This window comes from Camelus ferus, chromosome 16 (genome assembly GCF_009834535.1).
Source record: "Camelus ferus isolate YT-003-E chromosome 16, BCGSAC_Cfer_1.0, whole genome shotgun sequence".
Classification (NCBI taxonomy): domain Eukaryota; kingdom Metazoa; phylum Chordata; class Mammalia; order Artiodactyla; family Camelidae; genus Camelus; species Camelus ferus.
In genome coordinates, this window is record NC_045711.1 from 47,077,152 (window position 1) to 47,096,619 (window position 19,468).

Here is a 19,468-nt window from a genome sequence, read left to right on the forward strand (position 1 = left end):
TCGTTCCTCACCTCCACCAACCCGACCTGAGACAGTCTGGTTGGACATTTTCAGCTGTGTGTGTGAAGCAGATGAAACTGAAAATCCTAAGCAGATGGAATGTGGATCATGCCTTCTGCTCAGGTGCTGGGTGGAGGGCCAGCCGGCAGTAAGGTTGGATTGCGCTTACATTGCATACCCATCCATAGTCAGATGACTTGGGCCTCCTAACATGTGCCTCAAGATAACAGGTAAATGTGCTCTGTGGACAATATTCAGCCTTGCCAGTTCTGCTCATCCTTCCTCTTTGGGATGGAGCCTACATAAGCCTCATTGTCTCTACGGGGAGGGTCGTGTAAGTGAGATCTCCCTTCCAGAATATCATTTCGACAGGCTTCCTAGTTGAAAGAAAAGTGCCTGTAACACATACCAAGTCAATGCAAAAATGTTTTTTCCTAATCAAAATAATGTATGGGTCATCAAATTAAATGCACTGCCTCACATTAATCATGAGATAATTAGCATTTGCTACGTGGCTAGCACTCTCCTTCCCTTGAGGGAAAACCAGAGCACTCGAGGTTTTCAGCCAAGACCACAATGTTAGTCCTGGATGATATGGTTTCAAGGTTGGTAACCAGTGGGGTTTCTGAACATCCGTGATGAGAATATGGAGGCCCTTGATTTTTAAGATCTCATTTGCAGTAGATTAAACTGTAGGGGACTACCAACGAAGAAATGCTAAAGCAATATGTGGAAAATGGGAGGCTTTTCTGAGCCCTCTCTCACCCTGCCCCAAAATTATTTTACAGCCTAACACAAGCCCAGTTTCATGTCGAGATTCCATAGAAGGACAACTTTGGTCAGGTTTCTCTTTGTCTGGGGCCTCAAGCCTGGAATCCAGCAAGGCACCTGAGACCACTGAAGAGCTGTAACTGGGGCCTTGGGTGGCAACAGAATCTGGTTGTGTTCTCTAGAGAGATTTCAGGGGAGCAAACGGAAGGAGGGACAAAGAGCCCTCCCCGGGAGCTTCTGTGTACATTCCAGTGCTGCCCATGCTGCCCTGGAGGGCTATTGTGGACCCAGAAACCAGATTGCTTTATAATAAAGCATTTAACTGTTCTTTTTTTAATTTGAATCAAATGGAAACAAGCATTCTGTGGAATTATCCTTCCCCCTGTACAACTGTCCAGACCCACAGGAAATGGGAAAGGTGAGAGTAGAAGGTCTAAGGAAAGAAAGCAGACACCAGAAACACAAAGTTTATGATGAAACGATTTCCAGTTTCACAGCAAAGCAACGCTCCATGAGGGGAGCACCAAAGAAGAGTCAAGGCCACCATCTGGCCCCCTCCAAGCTTCCCGGCCTTTCTGTCTTTGGGCCAGCACCGAAACAGGCATCATGCAATTTCTTCTACCTAGAATATTCACCCTCAGCCTATGAAACCCTACATGGTCTGCTCAACTATGTCTCCTCAGTGACAGCCTCCAGGAGACTCAGCTGGAATTGAGCTCTTTTTCAGCCTTTAACTGCAGTGATTTGTATTCAGGTCTTTCTCACCAATTAGTAGGTGCTCAATTATTATTTGTGAAATTTAATTCAGTGCATTCCAAGTGTTGCAATTAGCACAAACTGAGTCTAATATCTTGTACATCAAGCCCATGCCACAGAGATAGGATGCAAGTACTTTTAGGTAACAGTTGCGATTACCAACTATACAACAGAGAATTAAATGTGCTATTAGCATCGTGCACATTTGCCGTGTTGTCTGAAGAGGTGCTGTAGCCTCCCTGGATTTATATCATACCTGTGCATTCCGGGGAGTGGTTTCTATTTCCATATTTCGCATGTTCCCTTTGCATTTCCAGTCTATCTGTATTTCTGCTGCATCCGTCACCAGAGTACCTTGACATCTGGCTGCACATTGATACATTTGGCATTTCTGAAGCTTCTGTCACTTTGCTTTATTAGGGAGAAGTGATTTCCCTCTTTCTTATCTAGTCATTTTTGAATTTTATTCTCGGTTTAGCTGACGTCAGAGCAGCACTTCCGAAAGGAGCCAGATGTCATGAGAAGCTGGCTCCTCTCTGTGCCTCTGAGGTGGAGTCAGTGTCCTGTTCCTTTCAGCCTCTCATTAGTGTTCCTGACATTGTGCCAAAAGTGTTGATTGAAAATCAACTCTCTGGATACTGATGCTCATTTGTGATACCCCATGGTTCTCTTACATGTTCGCATAGTTAACAGAATCTTCCTCAACTGTTTTCCCAATTGAGATAGATATTTGGGAATCAAGTAGAGCATTTAATGTAATAAGTGGACAGTAATCTTCAGAGGTTAATTTGTTTAAAGTCTATGTAAGATTGGGTTCCCATGTGCCCTGTTAGGAGCAAAGACCATTATAATCTATTACTGTTTAAAGTTGAGCTAGCACATAAATTTTAATTCTTTCTTAAATGAACACATATTTCAATAGATATAAATACTAAAATGCCTAATAACATTCTTACAAAGAAGTTCAACAAGCTCTTTAGCCTAATTTTTTTTAATTTAAAAATAAACTTTTTAAAATTAAAGCCTCACCTTATAGATGAAAAAAATGACATATTTGGCTGTAAACAGCTCCCTTTGTGAGCAAAAAGACTTTTTTTTCTGTTGCCATTTAATCAGTTTCCTTGACTTTGGAGTTTGAGAGATACCAATTGGATTTCACTGAAGGATCCAAGGTGAACTCAGCACCTCTCTGTGTGCATTGTGCCCTCGGAAGCTGGGAAGGTGCTGAGACATGTGCCTTTCACAGCCATCTGTGGGGGGCACTTCCCTTCACTATGTGTTGGGGCCCCATACTCACTCTTTCAAAGGCCACAGAGGCACACACCCAGCCTCTCACATCAATAGCTGGGCTTCTTGACTTGAGCTCACTTTCAGCACCCTGGAAAGGACAGCGCTAGACAGAACAGATACAGAGACTGGAGCTTCCCGGTTCACATCCATCACCGTCGCGTCTAGTACTGGTGGTGAATGATATATAAGATCTAGGGCCAACATTCTGTTTCTTTCTAGGTGACTCCAGAGGCATAATGGAAATCATTGTTTCTAGAGCTGCAAAAAACAGATCTTTATTTTTTCCATTTTTGTATCATGACTGGATTAAGTGCTGGTGCCTGAAAGGATAAAGGAATCAAGTTTTAGTTTTCATTTTTACCATTGCAAATACGTTTACATTCTCCTATTTTACAAATGCAAAAAGCAGGCAAGCCACTTTCAATAATTTATTTTAAAATCAATGCTAATGAGGTTATGTCTCGTCAGCGGCCGAGTTTTACAATAAAGTCTGATTTATTTAGAAAAGATCTTTGGTGTAGCTTCCCATCTAATGGTGGTGGGAAGGAGGTGGAGTAGCAGGCACGGTGACCCTCCAACTTCGTATCCAATTTGTAATTCACAGCGGAGATCTGACCCAATTTACATTGATTAGAATTGGGAGGAAGAGACATCTGCGCACAGACAGCAGAGGTAGAATAAACCCTCTCTGCAAAAGTGGCTAAGCACAGCAAATTATTGGTCTCTGTGATTAAGTTGTTTGATATCAGCAAAAGAGCTGTGCTGTGTCCAGATTATTGGGTATCTCTAAAACTGAGGGCATACCAACTCTTCTTTTAATGTTTTCAATCCTGTGAAATTGGTCCCACATCCAAAAGGAAAAGCATCATAGCAGAGGAAGGAAGGAAGTGGGCAAGTAATAAGAAGACAATGTGCAAAGAATGATGTTCAACGTGATTTAGTTCCATGTGATCTATTTCCGATACTTGATTTCACTCCTCCATTATCTCACGTCGTTATTCCTCATGGTGAGGTTGGGGCAGCACTACAAGTGGTGAGTAGGAGATATGTGCTTCTGGGCCATACATGGAGATAAGAGGGGTTGAGTCCTTTTCCCACAGAATCTTGTAGGGCAGCTATATTTTATATATTTTTATTTATTTATTTATATCATATGTTTTTTAATCCTGGTAACATTTAATCTTGGTAAATACTGAAATATTTTTTAATCTTGGTCATCTTGGTGACATTTCTTAGAGTATCAATCCCAATAAAAGATTAATTTTAATTTTTACAGGGGAACCATATCATTTTGTATGTAAAATCAATTACTTCTTGAATGTTCTATAGTGTTTAAACATATTTTTATGCTGTTTATTCTTACTTACGAACTTAGAGTTTACTTCCCCTCGTCTGACATACCAGAACTCATATTGCCCTATAAACCTTATATTTTAAAAAAAGAGGGGGCTGTCACAGGCCATCTCCTTAAAAGTTCCATTTAGTGGCCTAACTATGGGGAAGCAAGACAAGTAAGTGCCCTAAGACCCACAGAGAGAAAGGAAAGTACATGTAGCCAGAAGAAACAGTATCCAGCCTTCAAAATGTTGATTACTGTGCCCCATTCGTTTTGTGTGTGTGTGTGTGTGTGTGTGTGTGTGTGTGTGTGTAGCTGTGCTCTGTCCAGTAGGTGGTAGTGATGAAAAGAAGAACAGCAAGTGTATTTTTGCACATTTTACCCCACGTGTAAAATAGCTTAATATGATTCTGGCGCTCATGCTTTCTTGATAAAGGCCCAGTTCCCATGTTTTCAGATAATATGAAGTCTGAGATGAAACAGTTTGATGGTGGTAAGAAAGTTAGGCCAATCATGTTGTGACTTTGACCATATAAACACTTGGATAGAGTTAGACAATAGCATTGACTTAGAATCCATCCACCTGCAGCAATTAATTAAAAGACCATTCCAACTGCCCTCAGGAGCTTACACTCTCATGAACAAGGCAGGCTAAAATAACAACAGTAAAAAGATAACTACAAGCCCCAAGTACTAAGAACATAAAATTATGTACGTGACCAGCTTCTGCTACAGCTGAACAAAGCTTGATACATTAAGGACTAATTAATCACAGAGGGCTTAGACACGTGCCTATCTTCACACACTCACACACACACACACACACACACACACACACACACACACTGGATGCTTATGGGGAGATAATACATTTTGAAGAGAATTCTAGAAGGGGAAGAGGAATATAGGGTTTGAGGAAGAGGATTAGGATTTTAGTAATAGGCGTCTAAATGGTCCAATGGACTGGAAGTTCCTCAAAGGCAGGGACCAGGCCATCTTGTCCACTGCTGCATCTCCAGTTCCCAGGGCGGCGTCTTGCACACAGTAAACACTTAAAAATGTTTGTGAATGAATGAATGAATGGGGGAGGAAAGAAGAGAAGGCCAGTTTGAAGGTGAGAGATGATTTAAAAAGAGAGAGAGAGAGAACATGGTCATTATTCCCTTAAAGAAGAGAGTGTGATGAACTCAGGGAAAGGAGACCCATCAGTACAAATAACAGACTGTTGAGCACTAATTACTAACGCCGATCTTGTTCATCCCCGCAGATGAAGAGCATGACCTAGAAGAGGATGACAGTGACACCCTACAGAAAGGAGGTATGAGGGCTTTCTTCCCACTGGAGGAGGCACCTTTCTCAGACTACAAACATTACTGGACTCCCTAATCAAGAGGGTGCTGGTGTGTTGACCTCAACAGCCCCAGAAAAGATAACTAGAGACGGAAATATCTTAACTTTAAAAGCAGCCACCCATTCACTTTAAGTAATGTTCCCAGACGGCTAAGACTTATCCTAGAGAGAGTGGGAAGCCAAACCAGATATTTATTTTTTCCTATAAGTATTTCTCAAATCAGTATAGTGAAAATAGAATTGCCTCATCTCTAAGAGATCGGAGGATTGAGAATGGAAAGAATGGAAATGTCTCCTGTCTGAGAGGCCTGGAGATTACAAGTTCAGAAGGGAATGGAAATGTGTCAGATCTGAAAAGTGAATGTAGGGTGAAGGATAGAATTGCTTGGTGATGCTGACTTCTGGTGGCCTGGTTTGATTCCAGGCACATTTGGAAATGAATATGTAACAGGTTTGTTGAATACAAAATTACATCTTACTCATCCCTATACTGTTACCCATGCTTCAGTCTGTTAGTGAGCCCATCCTTCCTAAGGTCAGATGCCCCTCTAAAGCCTCCTTAAGTGGACCAAGGACCTAGTCTGTCATTGTCTGTAAAGGAATACGTGTTGCAAAGGCCACCTCAAGGACATTTATTCCGTCGACAGAGCCTGAACTGTGGCTGATTTAGATACTGGCTGACTTCTTAGAGAGTCTGTGAAAGCCTTGAGCCTAGGGGTTCTTTTCCCCTTCCTCCCTACTCCCTCTCTCTCTCTGTGCACCCCGCCTCCTTCCCACTCTCCTCTCTCTTCCTCTCCTCGTGCCTTTTCTTCTCTTCCTTATCCATTCAGCAAAGCCTTTCCTTGGTGCATTCTCCACAGGAGTGAATATGTAACAGGTTTAATTACGGACCCGACTTAAACACCTGCCTTCTCTCGAGGAGAGAAAAGGCAGCAAAGAGGTAGCATCAGAAGTCACGTGTAAAGCTGGAGAGAAAGAACCTAGGCGAGTATGACACAGGAATGTCAGTGTAGTTTCAAGTAAGGACCTCATGACAATTAACACCTGTCCTCAAGTCCATTCTGAAACTTACCTTTGCTGTTCCACTTGTTGTACAGAATTCCAACCAAAAAATCTGTTTCCTGACCAACTCATGTCCCATATGTGTCTTTTCTCAACCAACTTCCCTCATTGGTACAGGAAAGAAGCACTTCATGTGGACAGCTTGGTGGAATAACTAGAAGCTTCCCATGGCCAACTTTATATTAAAGTCCATTCAGGAAGCATCAGTGTTCTGGCAAAAGCCTAAAATTCAATTTGGGACTCCTCCTTCATCTCATTTCTTCCTTCTACTCTTCTTTCTAAGGTTCAGTCTGAAGGATGAGGGAAGATTTATTTCTTAGTTGTTCCAGCAGCTATAATTCAAGTAGGTTTTTTTAAAAAAATATATTTTTATTGAAGTATAGTCAGTTTACAATGTTGTGTCAGTTTCTGGTGTACAGCATAATGCTTCAGTCATATAGGAACATACATATATTTGTTTTCATATTCTTTTTAACCATAAGTTACTATAAGATATTCAAATAGGTTTAAAAAAAAAACTTTATTCCTCATGCTTCCTGCCTCCAAAATAGATGTTGTTAAAGTGTAGTGAGCTCTGCATATGTTTCTATGGTTTATACTTCCCACCAGTTAAAATGATTGGTGACTTACTTGGCGATTAAAAAATAGAAGACTTTTCATGCTCTCTGCAGAATCTGAGGCAGGAATTTTTATTATTTGTGTTTACTTATTTATTTATTGAATTTATATAGTGCCTTTCCTACAAAGGAGCTATAGAAACAGCGACAAATATGTAACATCCAAATGTCATCACTTAGCTTTATAACAGTAAGATATACAGGTCCGAGGGAAGGGTAGGCATATAAAAGACAGGGAGCCCCAGGACGGTGGGAGTTCTTCTGTAATAGGCAATCTGCACAAGTTTGGTTCACTTAGTTATTTTCAGGTGTCATGTGCCCTTTGAGGGGGAAAAACTATTTTCTCCTAAAAGGTGCTGTGGCTAGCAGGGTACCTTTAAAATCCACATACTTTTCTTCACTATTCCAGGGATCCTGTTCCCGGAATGCTCTGCTTTTCCCTGATGGAACTGCTAACACTTTTAAAGCCCAACTAAGATCTTATCAGAAGTGGGGGGTGGGGAGGAATTCAGTTTATCCTGATTGGGTGTTAATGACCCTGTAAGATGTAATTTCTTTTATTTTTATACTGTTACCTAGAAAATCTATCACAGCCTTGTAGTATTGATTGTTCAATCTATGAAGAGCTCAGTTTACAGCTTGACTGTTAGTAACAGGGTTATTCTAATGAGTGACTCTTCAACACCTCAGATTTTCACTAAATTCCAACCCATTAGCCTAATGGTCTAACACTAAGTGTCTTTGGTGATAAGAGCTTATTTCCCTTCCCTACCAGGAGAAGGCATGTCCAGGTAACCAAAAATACAACTCATTCTGTGCTTGTAGCTATGAAAACTACTGGCCATTTTCTGGGGTATGCCACATCAAATAAAAAGCAGAGCTGGAGGCCCAAATCGTGCTGATACACTCAAGTCTCTGACCAAGGAAGTTGTTGAAACAGGTCGTTTTCGCTCTGAAATAGTGGGCAAACTCAGCCAAGGGGGAGCCCGTGTTCAGTCATTTCCGCAGGGCGGAAAAATGGTTGCTGGTGAGCATTCCAGCCCCCAAATACTTTTTCCACTTTAGTGGTCGCCAGTGGGGTGAACTATTACATAAAAGAAACAGAGAGAAGTCAGAGAGGTGTTTGCAGCTCTTACTTTTTGAAACTTGTTTCCCAAGACCAAACATGAGATGACCGTCAGCCAGCTATGATTTGGGCTCGATAAAAAGAGCACAGGAGATGAAAATTTGGATCTGTAAGTGTTCCCCACTGCAAGATCATATTTATAACATTAAGGACCATAGTAATTTCAAAACTCAAAGATTAAATTAAGGGCTGTGAAAACAAGCAAATTGTATTTTCAGTCACTCTTCATGTTCTGGTGTCGTAATCAGTGGAGCTTGGCCAATTTTTTATGCCTTTCCTTCTGAAATAGTTAATAAGGTTAATCAGGCTGAGTCTCCTTTAATGGACTGAACATGGTGGCCTTTTCTGGCCTGGCCTAGAGAGCATTTCAAGTCCCCCCCAGTGGGCCACTGCTTTGTCTGTCTGTCCATTTCTCACCACCCCATGCTCTAGCAAGAACTGGTTTTATCTGTCTTCTCCTTTTGTCTCTTTTCCATAATCTGTACCCAGGGCCTCGGCACGGTCCTTTTGTTTAATCAAGAAAATATAAACAACATGCTGACCTACCTTTAGCCTCTTTTCCTTGGTCACAGCTTGAATTCTGGAGCTACCCAGAATCCCTCAAACAAAAGCCCAAGGACATATGAACCTTGGAAAGAACACTGTCAGGCTCTGTGTCCCTAAGGAGGGAGAAATGCAGAAAGATGTCCTGGTCTTTCCACTTTAGAGCTCTCCACTTCATGGAGGCTCATTTTCAAATATTGACTCTGTCAATAGTAGCACCAACTTGGCCTCAGTTACAGGAGAAATGGCTGTCGCTGGTTATAAAGACTTGGTGTGGAATGACAAATGCTTTGCAATAAATACCTAGGAAAGAGGAAAAACAATATATTTTTTGACTTGGTCTGTTGCTCTTCCTTCTGTGACATTTTGCTTGCTTGGAGCATAGCTCCTCTTACGTGGGAAAAAGAAAATAAGATGCAGCCCTTTTTTTTCTCTAGAAAAGTCCTTCTCAGCTCTGCTAGCAATTTAAATGCCGTGATCATACCCATTAGCTTCTCTATCATTGTAATTGTTGTTAATTGTTATAACTGTTTTAGTTATTAGTGGTGTCATTATTGCTCTAGGTCCTCTGTCTGTTTTATGCTGAATATATTAGTGCTTTGCTTTTGAATTACCAGGCTTTATTTAGTGGAGAGTTACATTTTTTTGGAGAGACATTGAGAAATGCTGGCATTAAGCTTTATTCTTTTGTTTTTCATTCCAAATGGACAGACTGGAAAAAAAAATAATTAGATGGAATAATGTCCTCAAAATGAGAATGACAATGTTTTGAATTAATTAAATGGTCAGAATGCTGCACCGTTTCTGATCTCCGACTGCTGCCAGAGTAGTGTAAACCTAACGGAACCTCAGTTCAGCCCACAGAGGCAATCCTCCCTCTCAGGCTCCCAACTCCTTACTGATCTAAAGACATCAAAGTCTCCTCATGCTTTCTCTGTTCATCGGGTATGCTGGGCAGGTTTAGGGAGGAGCCAGACTGGCCCAGCAGACTTCTCAGCCTTCAAGCTCTTCCTGGGGCCAACTTCAGGGGAAAAAAGCTCCTCGCTTTTCTTCGTCCCCTCTGCAAGGTTTTTGAATAACGCCCACTCCAGGTCAGGTTTTTGTTTTACAACTAACGCTTCAGGGAAGCCTTCCTGACCCCTCAGACTAGGTTGGATTCCCTTTTATATGCAGCACCCTCAACTTCTTTGCAGACATATCATAATCATAAATAGCTAGATAGGTGTGTGACTGTTTCCTGCTGCCTCCCCTGCTGATGGCAGCCCTAAGGGCAGGGACCGTGTGTGTGGCCAACGCAGAATTCCCCATGTCTAGCATAGTGCCCGGCACTTAGTAGGTGCTGTGTACGTGCGTGTTGAAAGTTGAAGAATGAATGCAGTGAAGTGTGCACACTTACACAGAAATATCCATCACACACGTTAAACCGGGAGTCTGCAGTACTGTCCAGTGAAGGAGTTCCTCCCTGATTTCCTTAAAACCAGAATACTTCTGTTTAGAAGCAAGTCCAACCTTTTCCCTATTTTTAGCCTTTCATTTTGCTTATTTTCCGGAACTGTCTTCTTATGGTTCTGACAATTCCAGTTCTCGGGGTAGGCTAAACCCTCCCCTGGATTCCTGAGCTCTTTCTTCTTTTGGCCTTTATCTTATGAAGAACTGAAGACATCTTCCATCTTCAGTTTTTCTTGAAAGGTTTTTGTTTTTCTCCTAGCTTCTGGCATTCCCTGTGATCTGTTGTGCTTTTAGAATAGGTCTTTTTCCACGTGTTCTCCTCAGGTGTCTTACATACCCAATATCAAATCATGTTTTACATATATACCCGAAAAGTACTCATAATTTCAGGAGCTATCCCGCCTCCAGGCACATGGGGAGCAGTACCCCCACAGTGACCATCTGCTAGGCCAGAAAAAGCCAAGATCACTTTGTCAGTCTTACTATTTGGAAATACCAAGTTACATTTTCTTTAAAAAAAATCTATTTTTATCAAATGATTTTCTTTGCCATATATAGATCCATGAAGAATATTGATGTCAATATACTTTTCATTCCTAAACTTAGTCAAAATCCTGAAGTGATCAGTCAACTCCATTACAACTGAAAACACATTAATATACTCTCTGGGAAAACGACTTTCACTTTTCAGGGGACTGATATTTCTCTGTTACTTCCTGCACTGATATCCCCCCAAAATATATACCTTGTCTTTGCAATAGTTAGCATTTTTTCCCCAATGAATTTTTTTCCCTGAACTTAACTTTGTGGCGGGATGTTTCCAGTGTAGTTGTCTTGTTTGCTGCCCTCTGTTGTCGACTGCATATACAAACATTTCCTGTGTAAAGAAAACATGCCCGAGTCTTTATGTGGTTAACATTTTTCCTTGTTTGCAATAGCTGAATCTTAACTAAACAACTCTGTCCCACCTCTGTTTTTGTACACTTTAACATTCCTACTAAAAGTTCTTTTCCAGTAACATATAGGGATTTTCTTCCTCTGTGTCTTTATTATTTGAATTGCTCATAAGTCAAGAACAGAGAGGGAAAAAGTATAGCCAGCACCTCTGTCCCCCTCAATGCCTGCTTGCCTTCCATCTGTTCCCATCCTCAGCAACTAGCACCATCACTCCTCATGGGAGGGTCAAGACAAATGAAGGGAAAGGTGGAAACTGGTAGAATAAGTTTCCCCAAAATCACTTGAATTCTAATTAGCGCCCAGGACTCCTGATCAATAGGAATGTCATCTTTGGTAGGTGCTTCGCATACAGCTCTCATACATAGCATCCTAAGGAACGGGGAGCACTGCCACATTATCCCTGGTCCAGTGGGCATTAGCTCTCCTGCCATTCAAATCCCCAGATCCTCTCCCTTTTTGTACTCTAGTGTTTAACCTTTCCGGGTAGTAGAAGATCAATACAAATTCTTCATTGTTAAGAATCGATGACTGTCCTGTGGCATCACTGCCATCTAGTCTTGCTGAGAAGCCCAGTAAATCTCTCCGGCTGTTTCTAAAGCTTGGTTTGTCGTCTTTGGTTGCTTTCATTTTTAATGCAGATCACTTTGGTTTCTGTTCCCCTGGGGGCCTGCTGATAAATCTTGGCAGACATGTTCAGGGTCTACAAATGAGATGCTGGAGAAGGGCCAGCCCACCCAGAATTTAGTTGTAATGGATGACACCCCCTCGGTTCCACTTAAAGACTGGGCTATTCGTTTCCACATTTATTGGTAATTGCCTTGTGTAGTAAGTACCTGGGTGGGAAGTGCCTAGGATGAAGTTCCTGTGTAACAGAGGAGGCCAGCATGTGAGGCTGTGATGCAGATTTGTGCTGGCTGACTCAGCCTCTCTTGTAACAGGCAGAAGTCGGAGACTTAGTACTTCAAATGCATAACAGAGAGGCACTGGATAGTTTGGATGCCCTGGATGAAGAAAGTCTGACAGGAAATCTCTTTGTGCTGCTTACTTACTTTACCAAATAAAAAATTACCTGCCTGATTTTCTTTTATTAATAAACGAATATATTTATCATATGATTGAATAGCACCTGACTAAAGGTTATATAAATATTTAATGTTACTTAATGACCTCCTTTCCCACAGTCCTTTGCTCATGCTGAGTGTTCGGCTGTATCTCTTCCCAAACACCCTATATCTTAGGTTTCCTAGGGGTAATATCAGAACCTTGGTTTCTATTTGCAGCAAAACTGTGGGCTCCACAGAAAAAGCCAGAGTTCTTTTAACTTTGATTTCTCCTCTCTTTGATCAGTGGACTATGCCAGTTATTACCAGGGCCTATGGGATTGCCATGGCGACCAGCCAGACGAACTGTCCTTCCAACGGGGTGACCTCATCCGCATTCTGAGCAAGGTGAGGATTGGAGTGTGGGGCTGGGATCAAAAGGTGGTCTTCTCACTCTCACTGATGTAGTCACCACAACCAGAATTATTCCATGTCCTATACTTCTCTTCTGTGTATCACATAGCTCCCTTACACATAGAGTAAATTCCCATTGGTTTATAGTTGTCAGGGAAATTCTTAATTGAAAATTCAGTTTCAGGAACCAATTTTCACATTTAAAAATACAATAAAGTAGACACAATACTAAAACTATGCCAATCAAAATTCGATCTTTTTTTAAAGGGTCTTGTGGTGCTCAAAAGTCATCACCGTGTACATAATTTGTACATACTCTTGAAAATATTCTGGCTAGGTCAGCCGTCTTCATTCACGTATAGATAAATAAGACTGTAGTATAATTATGTATGGGGGGAGGAGTCAGAGCTGGTTAGCTCAGTTGGTTTGAGCAAGTACTGACAAGGCCAAGACAGTGAATCCAACCCATAAAGTCCAGCTAACTTTATTCTCTCCCTTAGTCACAAAGTTAACCCCTAGCCCCACCTAACCATCTCACAAATGGTGGTGTTGAATATAAAAAATTGGGCAAAAAAAGGATAGATTATTGCAGATCCATCACCAACATGAAGAAGATGCAGAACTCATGGTTTGAGGGATCAGTAGCATCATCTTTGTAAAGAAAGATTACACACATATTCTGTATAGGTGGGCTCAGTTTCTGTCTCTGGGGGAAAAAAATGTGTTAAAAAGTTCTCCCTCTATGAGGCAGTCAATATCTACAAACACATTTTTGAAATGGCACAATTTGCTCTTTAGTTGATGAGCATATAAACTGCATAGAGGAAAATTGAAAACCCATTGTGTTATTAACCCATCATTGGCCATTTATCTTTGTTCTGTGAATGTCACTACCTTGACCAAGGGTTTGTCTTGGTTTGATATGTACCATAAACTCCTTATGAAACAGACCAGGGCTGACCCAAGCGGTTCCAAGTCCCTTTTGGACTAGGACCAAACTCAGACCCAACCTTTTGCAAGAGAGTAGGAAGCCTGCAAGTCCTGCTGAGTGAGATCACAATCTTCTGGTGATTTCTTCCAGACTCCTAATACAGTACCACACTAGTACCATTCTGGTGCAGCTCCAATACACCAAGAATAAATTGCAAGCAAAGAAGGGAGTGGACATTGGCCTGATTGGTATTTCAAATGCCCGAAAGCAAGGTTTGCCGTGTAATAGAATTTGTGTACATTACCACACTGGCATTACAGGGGTAATCGAGTTATCCACTCAGGTGTGACCAGGCCTCTGTTTGCCCAGAGCCTGCAGGTGAACAAATTAACTGTTTACATTGTCTGAGGTGCCTGCAGCAGGAGGGAGAGAGAACAGAGCCAGACTGTCTGCTGGCCTTCTCTCTCGGTCATGATTATTTTGTTTGTTTTGCATGTCTTTTGCCTTTGTTAATGGCTTCTCACTGGGGGGTTCCTTTCCTCCACTTAGAAGGGACTGTGCGGTAACTTGCCCTGCACTAGAGAGCTGACTGTGGTTACCATGGCTGTTGTGTTTTTAAGAGAAACCAAAGAACATGGGGAACCTCTCTAACCTGTTTCATTGTTGTTGGGGTTTTTTTAATCAATCTCCTTTCCCGTCCTGCATTACTAAAAGCTATCAGAGTCTAATTCACTGAGAATAAATATCTTGCTGCCCTGGTTCTCTCGGGCTTCTTTCTCCATCTTCTGGAAGGTCCTGAGTCCACTGTCATCCCTTACCATGGTAGTAACACATTTCTTTACTCCCCCCAAAAGCTACACCAGCTGCCTCCTTTCTGCATGTTGCTAATCTCTGCATGTCGGAGGAAGAAATGAGAAGCTAGAAGCTTAGCTGAAGTTTCCCTCATAAAGCTTCATTCCAGTTAACGTTGGCTTGGGGAGCATTTCAGATTGGATTTACCTTTATTATATTACTTAACTCAATAAGACTCCTTGGACAGGAAGGAACCTTAAAAGGCCACCCAATCCATTCCCTTGCCTCTAAGAAGCATAAATGAACTAATTTAGACAGAAAAGGAGATTCCACTACCATTCTAAGCTGTCTGTCTATACAGATGTTCAGTAACTCCTAATCTCTGGAATTTTCCCTCATATGGATTCTAAATTTATTTCGCTTTCGCCCCAGCTGGCTTCCTTTATTGGATTCAGTTACACTCTGCAGCCTGCCTCTCACACCTGGAGGGGCAGAACTGACCCAAGTTGAGGGTAGTCCAGACAAAAATGGTATTTCAAAATCTCCATTTTACTTTTCTCTCTGGCCAGTAGGACTTTTGTCAGGCAAGAAAAGCCTGCCGCTTAGGAACCTGGAGAAGTCTATTTCCCTGAGAAACACAAGACAAGATGCAACTGGGTACAGCTCAGCTAACCCAGATCGTTTCCTTACCTGTAAAATGAGGGAGTTGTAATAGGATGAGCTGTAAGCTTCCTTCCACCTCAAACATTCCCATTCTAAACAAACATGATGAGAAAACTGCTAGATAAATTCCACACAAAAATGTGTTTTAGTTTTAATTATTTATTCAGATTAAATAAATTCTGATTATAAGCTCTTTTGGTTTTGGCCCTTATCACTGCCCCTGGCTTTCCCCTCTCTGTATGATAAAAGAAATATTCTGAAGAGGGGGCGGCAGGTGGAGAACAGGATGGGGGTATGGGTCAGGAGTTGGGGATGTAGTAACTTTATTCTGGGGCTCCTGGGGCTCTCTGCTGTTTCTTAATAGTTGCCCAAGTATGACCGAAACTTGAATCCTAGAATCCTAAGGCCAGGAGAGTTTGTTAGAGTCAAGGGCCTTTGGGCAGGAATGATCCCAGAAAGAGAGCAATTTGTCCTTTAAAAAAAAAAATCCAGAGAGGATGTTTGGCTGGGTAAGAAAGATGCACCCCATAGATAAACAAATGTCCATCACCTATGCTTTTCTTAGGGAAGCAGATCATCAAAGATGGGTTACTTACATGACCCAGAACAAAGTCACTTAATCTTGCTAATCCTCAGTTCCCTCATCTGTAAAAACTGGGATAATTTCTATTCAGAGGGTGTTCTGTTACTTACATTAGAGGATTTGTGTAAAGACGTGCCTGGCATCTAGGAAATGATTACTAATTATTATATTCCCCTTTTCCATTAACAATAAAGTAAACTTTGGGGGTCAATGTTAGCTACATACTAGGAGTTCAATAAATTATTGGTGAATTGAGTGAAGAAAAAAAAAGGTAACCTGTCCTGCCAAGAACTCTTCACAGAGATGTTTGAAAGCATAGAAGGTCCTTACTTGGAAATAAAAGGCCATCTAATGAAGGGGCATACGTGGAAATGCTGTGTGCCTTTCCTGGTCTGAGAAATTTTGTCACAAGATTGATCAGTTGCTCAAGCTTCTTTGAGGAGAAGCTCGGGCCATGTATCCAAGCTCTGAAACAGTAGCCAATGGCACAGTCAGCAGGACCCCGCCAACCTCCCTTAACACATCCATCCATTCCTAAGCCCCATGCAGTTGTATGCCCACTTAATGCAGAGTTCCAATTTGAGTCTTAAAATATATTAAAGGGAGATTTTAATAACGAAGCAGATCTGTGCATCCAGCGGATGTTCCTGTGTTCCTTTCGGGCCCAGATATTTCTGAACAGCATTTTCTGGAGCAGGGACCGAGCTCCCCTTCCGCCCAGTGCAGGGACGCAGCTCAGGCCACAGCGGGGTGTTTACCGCTCTTCAGTGGCTCCAGATTGTGGCGCTTGTGCAGGTCTCCTCATACGTAACCGATGGCTCCTGAGAGCCTGCCTCCCGTAAATTACTTCCCACGATGCCTGCGACCACCGCAGAATTCAAGTCTGAATAGAGCAGGAAAAAGGTATTTGAAAAGCCTGTTCACTCAGCTGCATTTTAATTTCCTTTTCAATCTTGTCCCAATTAATTTCACAGAATTAATCTCATAGAAGCAAACTCGGCAGCATTGAGGCTGTGGTTTTAGTGTGGCGGCCGCTCTGCCTGAACATGAAATAGGAGCTAATATAAAAATCCATCTGCTGTGTTTGAAATACACGCCGGCTGCTGCTCAGTCCTGTCTGACATTCCAAACATCAACAGCGGGGAAAAGTGATTTGGGGGTTAGTGGCCATCAGTACTTGGCAGGGGTTCAACAACAGGTGTACTCCAAAAATCCATTCAGCCTGGGCACCAGGCACGACAGGACAGGTGCTGAATCTCCCTCCGTGCAGTAACACTGAGCCCTGGCTTAGTTCCTTTTATCTGAGGATCATGAGGCCCTTCTGTGGACCAGCACTGCTGTGGGCATTTATTGTAAGTGGGAGAAAGGGAGGTAAGACATCTCTATTTGGATAAGACAAGCCACAGGTTCCAGCTTTCAGGGAAGTGACTGTCTTCCTGGCTTAAAGCTTTCTCACTAGGGAAACTTTTTCTAAATAATAAAGGTGCTTGTTCTGCTATTCGAGATAAGTTAAATAAACGCCCATTTAAAAATTAAGCCTCCTGCTTCAGAAGTAATTTATAGTGGTAACATGAGCTGTCCAGGAGATAAGGGCGAATTAAAGAAAGAGAAGAGAAACTCTTTCTCAATTGACTGGAAAGGAGAAAAGGTCCCTGAATGAGGCATTCCACTTAGGGTAAACCAAGTCAGTAGGCTTAATCTCTTGGGCTTCTGTTGTGCGCCTCGTGAGTTTGCCTTGGGCTCCTCCAAGTTTTGTCTAGCTACTTACTCGCGCGGAAGTCAGCCTTGGAGCCGCAAGCTGGGCACCACAGAAGGCTTGTACTTACCTGGTGGCTTAGCTGGGGTGGGGAGACATTCTCACCACCCAAACACAGCACAGCGTGCTTTGGTTGTCTTTTCTGCTGGTGCAGTTGATATGGAAACAGAGAGCCTAACAGGCAAAGTCAAGTTTCACACTGAACACATGATGCTGTCAGATGGCCAGGGGCCCTATGTGGATGAGGATGGACTGACTTCATCATTCCTGGGTGACATTAACTTCCGGCGCTGGGTTGGAGCTACTTAAATTCAGGCTGAACCCTGGCTCCAAAGCCAGCTCCTACTTATCTGAATGCAACAGGCCTGTCCCGGCACACCTGCACTATGTTAACATAACACCATGTCTGCTATAATGAGCTTTTTAAAGCCCAGTGTTCACCTAGTCCCTCAAAGGACTACTTAAAGAATGTAGACCTTTCCCCTCCCTTGACCCCATCCCCTCCAAAAGAGATTTGTATGTTGTAAAAATTATCTGGATGCAGCAGTACTTCCTCTTTTAAGTGTGCTTAGTTGAATGTGACAACAACCCTCATAAAAACAGATAAGTTAATTCCTTCAATTGCTTTAAATGAAGGATTTTTTTTTTTTTTTTTTTTTTAAATTTCAGGGCTCTGAGGGAAAGGAGGTGTTTGGTGACATCTAGTGTCCATTTAGGACTTCCTCAGGCACCATTACCCTCTACTCAGCTGAGTGGGGGATGGGCAGGGTAATTTGGGAGGTGATTCGGGGGTAGGAAGTGGGGAGAATACAGGCCTGGGGCACAGGCTGCCCAAACATTGTGATGAAACTGATCAATGCCTGCCAAAGAGCTATCATTCACCTCTGACCTAACCAAAGGGGGCGGTGAGGGGGGCACCGTTGGAAAATATCTTTTCTTATTTATGATGATACAAAAGAGAAGCAGAATCTGTCCCCATCACCCCATTTCATGTTAACAAGCAGGTCAACACTGTGCCGTGATGACGAAGATGATGATGGTGGTGGTGTTTTCTCTCATTAATAACCCCTGTGGGAGGCCATAGAGTTAGGAGGATGGGAATGGGATTTGGGGTCAGCTGGAAGGCAACGGTCATACACCGGTCAAATTCAGTAGAGGCCATTCCTTTCCCCCAGACAGGAACCAATCGTCTAGAACAAACCCTGGCAGCCTCATTCCTTCCAGGTAATTTTTATAAATGAAGGGACACCCATTCCAAGAGAGGACAAAAGGGAGAGGGGTGTTTGTGTGTGTGTGTGCATATGCGTGCATTTGAACCTACTAACAAGAGGCCCGACTGCATATCAACCCTATCCTCTAAACCCTGGCCATCTATTATAAAAACCCATTGAAAAAAAAAAGAATAAAACTGGCATTTTCCACTTTAATCTTACTTCTGAACTGTTGTTCTGGACAGGACCCTTCACTTTGTACACACACACGCACACGCACACATACCTCAGTCAGGTGGAAAGTCCCAGATCAGATAATTAACCATAAGACCCAGACAGAAATGTTTACCTAGAACCACATAAGCCATAGCAGGGTTAGCTTAATACTCAGAATCGCCCGGTGCTTTGCAAACTCCAGTGCAAAAAAATTCCAGCCATTTATTTTGCTGTGAATTTATAACAAATGCTGTTAAAGTCTTCGTCTTTTGACAGAGGTAATAATAAATTCACTGTTAAAGACGGTAGTTTAATTCCTTATACCTCCAATACTGCACAGAATAAACCATATTCATCACTGAGTAATTTTTTACCACATAAATCTTTAAAACTAACCGGTGAAGGCTGTTGAGACTGAAATATTGTGAATTTATTAGATATGCCCATGTAGTATTGGATTCAGAGGTTTCCATTCGAATATATTATGGGGAAAATTTGTGTCTTTAACTGTGACATTCCCTCCATTCCCCGCTGCCAGTATTATAACAAGCAGCTCCTCCAGAGTCAACTGCACGTATATTAGACAGAGATTTAGTAATAAACTC

The 19,468-nt window shown here is 42.2% G+C and overlaps 1 protein-coding gene across 1 annotated transcript in view; it reads left to right on the forward strand.

Moving 5' to 3' along the window:
• The window catches only part of SKAP1 (src kinase associated phosphoprotein 1), a 255,607-nt gene that overhangs the window by 222,163 nt on the left and 13,976 nt on the right, over window positions 1-19,468 (forward strand). Inside the window, exons 10-11 of the mRNA XM_032457841.1 lie at window positions 5,421-5,471; window positions 12,605-12,705. Coding sequence (XP_032313732.1) covers window positions 5,421-5,471; window positions 12,605-12,705 — 152 coding nt within the window. The remainder of the gene's footprint in view (window positions 1-5,420; window positions 5,472-12,604; window positions 12,706-19,468) is intronic.